This window comes from Pterocles gutturalis, unplaced genomic scaffold (assembly GCF_000699245.1).
Source record: "Pterocles gutturalis isolate BGI_N339 unplaced genomic scaffold, ASM69924v1 scaffold17554, whole genome shotgun sequence".
Lineage (NCBI taxonomy): Eukaryota > Metazoa > Chordata > Aves > Pterocliformes > Pteroclidae > Pterocles > Pterocles gutturalis.
Window position 1 is genome coordinate 1 of NW_010136104.1, and position 5448 is coordinate 5448.

The 5448-nt window shown below is 56.7% G+C and overlaps 1 protein-coding gene across 1 annotated transcript in view; it reads right to left on the reverse strand.

Moving 5' to 3' along the window:
- Positions 1–1568: 1568 nt before the first annotated feature.
- Positions 1569–5448, reverse strand: part of LOC104468159 (2-oxoglutarate dehydrogenase, mitochondrial-like) — a 13365-nt gene continuing 9485 nt past the window's right edge. The window contains exon 3 of the mRNA XM_010082189.1: positions 1569–1694. Coding sequence (XP_010080491.1) covers positions 1569–1694 — 126 coding nt within the window. The remainder of the gene's footprint in view (positions 1695–5448) is intronic.

The following is a 5448-nucleotide window of genomic DNA, read 5'->3' on the forward strand; positions in this document are numbered from 1 at the left end:
AACCCAAACCACTCTTAGAGTCTACAGCGGACTCGGTGGGATGGAAACACTGCTCCCCACACCCAGCTCCTCTTCTCACGAGGGAGAGTGCTCGCTGCAACCACCGGCAGCCGGCTGCAACCACCGGCAGCCGACCAGCTCTGGGCTTTCTGCAGACCCTGCTCTCAAAAAGGAAACGCATCCACCAGGCACAGGGCTCCAGGGCTCTCATCTGCTGCTCTGCTTCAGAAGGACCAGAGCACCCCCAGCAGAGGCCAAAACCCTGAGCTGGAAAAGGCGAGAAAAGGCTCTCCTCACCCCATCCTCTCCCCAGCCACTGCAAGTGGTTTCAAAGTCACCTAAAAAACTCTCCCTGCTCCCCTCGAAGTGCTGACTGAGTCCTCGTGTCCTCTCCTGCACCTGGGTTCACGGCCATCACCCCCCACCTCTCCCCTCCCCCCCTCCCAGGCACGGGGCTCGCGCCAGCCCGGAGCCGGACAGCTCCCGAGGCACAGCCAGGGCTTGGTCCTCCGGACGAGCACATCATAGGTGTGGACAATGGGATGAAGCAGCTTCCCCCTCATCCAGCGAGCTGGGACAACCACCGCCTCATCCTTCCCTACCGCTCCCAGCACACGCATCCCGGATGAAGGTGCAGCGGGTCCAGGGCTGGCGTCCCTGCGCTGGCGGCTGGACAAGGAATGAAGATGGTTGACATGCACCGCAGGCTCTGATCGGCCGTTTCATTGTGCGAGGTTAGTAATCGTTACTGCCGCTCTACTCTGCGTTAGAAGCATGCCTCTGGAGCGCTCCGAGTGCCAGGGGGACGACCCTTGGAAAGCACCAGCAAGGCGAAAGAGCTCAGCACGGCGACCTCGCTCCAGCCAGAAGAATGGCAGCGTGCTACAGAGATCAGAACTAAAGCACGCCGAGAGGTGCTGAGTTTAAGCCATTTCAGATTAGGATTTCAAGTCCTGGGCACCACACACACGTCTGTGCAACACTCATGCATCTTTCGCTCGAAGGCGTTGGGATTTCCACCTCTCTGCTTGGATGGGAACGCATCCCAAAGCTTCCTTGTGATGATCACCAGCAGGGACTCATAGCTCAGCCTTGGAAAAAGGAGGCAGTTCAGGGATTTACAGACGCTGCGGCAGGCTGGGAGCGAAGGAGGGCAGGGCATTGTCGCAGGGGCACACCAGAGGTGCTCCTCAGCCCTGCAGAGATGATGCCAGCCTGCTCCCCCGCAGCCATGGGGCCCCCCAGGGGCAGCAAGAGGAGCCGAGGGAACAAAATGTCTCTGCTTTGCATTTCCAGAAGATGCAATTGCTTCCACCCCTGGATGAGCAAGTTCAATGACATAATTAATTGGCACCGGTTGGAGGAGAAACATGAGCCAAGCAATAGGGTTTTGGCACAGGACCCACTTGCCAGGACAGCCAGAGGGGGGCAGAACTGCTCCACAGTCACCAGCTGACTATAAATTTGGAGTGATCATTACTAAGGAAACTTAAGACCTTTCCCCCCTCACTGGTGAAGCAATCTACCTAGGAAGCTGTGAAAGAGAGAGGAGCTCAAGCAATGCAGCACTAACTGCTCTCAAAGCCCTCACCCAGTTTGTCTGTGGATGTGATAATATCGGCTGGAAGGGAGGAGTCCAGGTCTGCATCCAAGATGCCCAGTGGGTCGAGTTGTGCTACATGATGCCCTCGAATCTATGAAATGGGCCGGGGATGGAAAGGAGAACAGGTACCGGGAGGGAGAGGGGAAAGGGAGAAAAACAAAAGAGGGGAGGGGTAAAAAAGTTAAATTACATTCGAATTAATTTGCAGAGTAATTCTCACCGACGTTTGGAGAAACAGTTACTGGCGCATCATCAAAATTTACACAACTAATGCCGAGAGGATCAAGCTTTGCAATGTGGTGACCCCTGACCTGGAAGCAACAACACAGATTAGTCGTTAAAACAAGTTAATTGAAGTGACATCCCTTAAATTTTTTAAAAAGCCATGCAGTTTCCATCTTTACATTTTCTGCAGAGCCACCCCAGTTTCTGGCTGCAACTGCAGCCTGGAGAAGGTGGGTTTACTCTCAACTACAGCATGTGGGTGTGAGCGCTGCCGCTGCTGGGACCGCTCCACTCTGCCCGATGCCAGGCTCCAGCGGGTGGGCAGGGGGACGGTGACCTCCTTCCCAGCAGAGACCTTCCAGAACTGAGCTCTGAGGGTCTCCCACCGCTTGCCTGGAGCCCAGCCCAAGCACCCCCTCTCTCCAGATGCAGGAACTCCACACCAATTATTTCCTCCTCAGCATCACAGCAAATGAAGTGACCATTTTCCAGATTTTGGCATGTCTAGGTGCTCTCCTGCCAACGTGACAGAGAAAAGCAGCGTTGCCACCAGCAGCAGTGGCTCCTGAAAGGCAGAGGAACGTGTCTGAGGAACATCTGCGGGTCTGTGCTATCAGAGGACAGCAGCTCCCAGTATCCTTCTGAGCCGCTCCCAGCATCCTTCCGGAGAGAGGGCACTCTTCTGGGAAGGAGCAGGCATGGAAACACCAAAAAGCTTTGGCACCAGGAGAGCCTGGATGGCTGTCGGTGGCAGTCATCAGGGCAGGAGTCACCACCCTTGGCATGGGGAGCCACGGAGAATAACGAGAGGTAACGAGGAGTCTTACTTCTCGCCTTCACGGGAGGAGGTGCCCGCAGACGGACCCTGCCACGTCTCGCCGGGCAGACTCTCCGCGGCCAGCGCTCTCTGGCTGCCAAGCCACGGTTTGTTTCTTGACAGCTCCTGCTCTTGAAGCGTCGGGCTGAGCTACGCCGGGAGCGGGGCAGGAAACCCCACCATGGTACCGGCTGCGGTGCCTTCTGTTCGCTGCGGAAATGACACTCCGGGCCATTGACTCTGTCACCAGTTAGAAACATCACTTGTACAGGAGGGGATCACTGAACCTCTGGTACAAACCCGACACACTGATCTGACCTCATTTACCTCATTCCCATCCAGAGCATCCCACGGGGATTTTAGGAAAAGACTTTTGGGGGTTTTAGCAGCCAAAGAGCCTGAAATCCGCAGCCAACCTCAAAGCAAACAGCCAAGAAGGCACCAATCCCGCCCAGCTCTCTGCAGGGCCAGCTGACGACGTGCCCCTGAGCGCTGGTGGCCACACGCAAAGCTCTTCTTCTGGGACAGCTTTGGCTGGCATCTATTCACTTGTCCATCCTGCAACAAAGCCGCAGTGGGGGCAAGTCCATCATCTAGCAGTCGGCAGGACGCACGCTCACCGTGCCCTTCCCTACAGCCGGGGTGCTCTCAGCTGCTTTGTCCGACAAACGGCTTTGAGCTGGGGACATCTGCTGGCTTTGAGGCGAACTCAGCAGTTTGCAGGTAGGCAGCAAATCCTCAAACCAGCGTGGGAGCCAGGAGAAGGTATCTTCCCTCGTAGGAGCTTGTTATTCTCCAAGCCAGGCAGATGGTTTTCCCCCAGGCCAAAAGAAAACCAGATATTTGCAGGAAGCATCACCCCGACCCTGACAGGAGACTTCAACCACCCAGACGTCTGCTGGAAACGCAGTGCAGCCAACTGCCAGCAGCCCAGGAAATGACAGGAGTGTGTTGAGGACACCTTCCTGGATGAGAGGATGGAGAACCCGCCCGGAGGAGAGGCACTGCTGGACCCGTCGCTCGCTAATGCAGAACCCCACGGAGAGGCCAAGCCTGGAGGCAGCTGGAGCCGCAGCGGTCACACCCTGGTCAAACTCACAATCTTGAAAAAAATCTCAATCTTGAAAACATAGAGTCAGGACCCCAAACATCAGAAAGGCAAATTTTTGGCTGCTTAGGGCACCAGTACATGGGATCCCCTGGGAAACTGCCCTCGGAGGCAAAGGAGCGAACGAGAGCTGGGGGAGATCTAAAGACACATTTTCTTAGGGCGCGAGAGGTCTCAGTCCCGACGGGGGAGACGTGGGGCAGAGGAGGCAGGAGGCCAGCTGGGACAAGTCCAGCGCTCCCAGCCAAACTGAAACACAAACCAACGTGCACAGGCAGCAGGGACAGGGACACATCCCGGGGAGGGGATGGGGATGTGGCCTGGGAGGACAGGGAGGGGATCGGGAGGGCCAGGGCACAGCCGGAGCTGAACTTGGCCACATCCACGGGACAACAGAGGAAGACGAAAGGAACTGTAACCCCTGGTGAGAAACGGGAGAGCTGGTACGGCCGCCACGGAGCAGGCTGAGGGACTTCACAGCTTACGTGCCTCAGTTGTCACCACCAAGTGCTCCAGGCACAGCATCCAGCTCACAGAACCCAAAGGCAGGGGCTGGGAGAACGAAGCACGGCCCAACACAGGGGAACAGCAGGTTGGAGACCATGGAGGGAACCTGAAGGTGCACAAGTCCCTGGGACCTGATGAGATCCATCCGGGTGAAGCCGCTCAGCTGCTGTGCGGGGTTTGGCTGGGACAGGGTTAATTTCCTCCATGGCAGCTGGTAGGGGGCTGTGTTTTGGATTTGTGCTGGAAGCAGTGCTGCTCACCCCGGATGCCTCAGCCCTGGCTGAGCAGTGCTCACACAGCATCGAGACCTCTTCTGCTCCTCAGCCCCGCAGCGAGCAGGCTGGGGGTGCCCCAGGGTTTGGGGGGTACACAGCCGGGACAGCTGAGCCCAACCGACCCAAGGGATATCCCACACCGCATGGCGCCACGCTCAGCAATAACGCTGGGGAAGAAGGAAGGGGGGATGTTCAGAGCTATGGCGTTTCTCCTCCCACGTCCCCGTTACACGTGACGGAGGCCGGCTGTCCCGGGGATGGCTGAACACCCGCCTGCGATGGGAAGGGGTGAATGGATTCCTTGTTTTGCTTTGCTTGTGTGCACGGCTTTTGCTTTACTTATCACACTGTCTTTATGTCAATCCATGAGTTTTCTCACTGTTACCCTTGTGATTAGGAAGAAATGTTTTCCTGTGCAGGGGGTGAGGCAGTGGTACCCCCTTGGAGCAGCTGTGGATGCCCCATCCCTGGAGGGGTTCCAGGCCAGGCTGGATGAGGCTTTGGGCAACCTGGGCTGGTGGGAGGTGTCCCTGCCCATGGCAGGGGGTGGGACTGGATGGGCTTTAAGGTCCCTTCTGACCCAAACCATTCTGGGATTCTGTGATTCTCTCCCTCATCGCACCGTAGGGGAGCGAGCAAGCGGCTGTGAGGTGCTCATTGCCGGATGGGGTTAAACCACAACAGCCCTTTTTAGTGCCCAGTGTGGAGCTCAAAGGGTTCAAGATAACGACAGATTTGACTGGAATGTGCTAGATTGAATTTATAGCTGTTACTGCTGTTTAGCTATTAATTGTCAAGCTCCCATGCTTGCCTTACTGTAAATTAGAGTCTCGTGCTCGTTAGGGGCTGCTTTTTGCTTTCGCTGGTTGCTGTACTGCTGTGCTGCTTATCACTTTCCTCCGCTGCGGCTGGG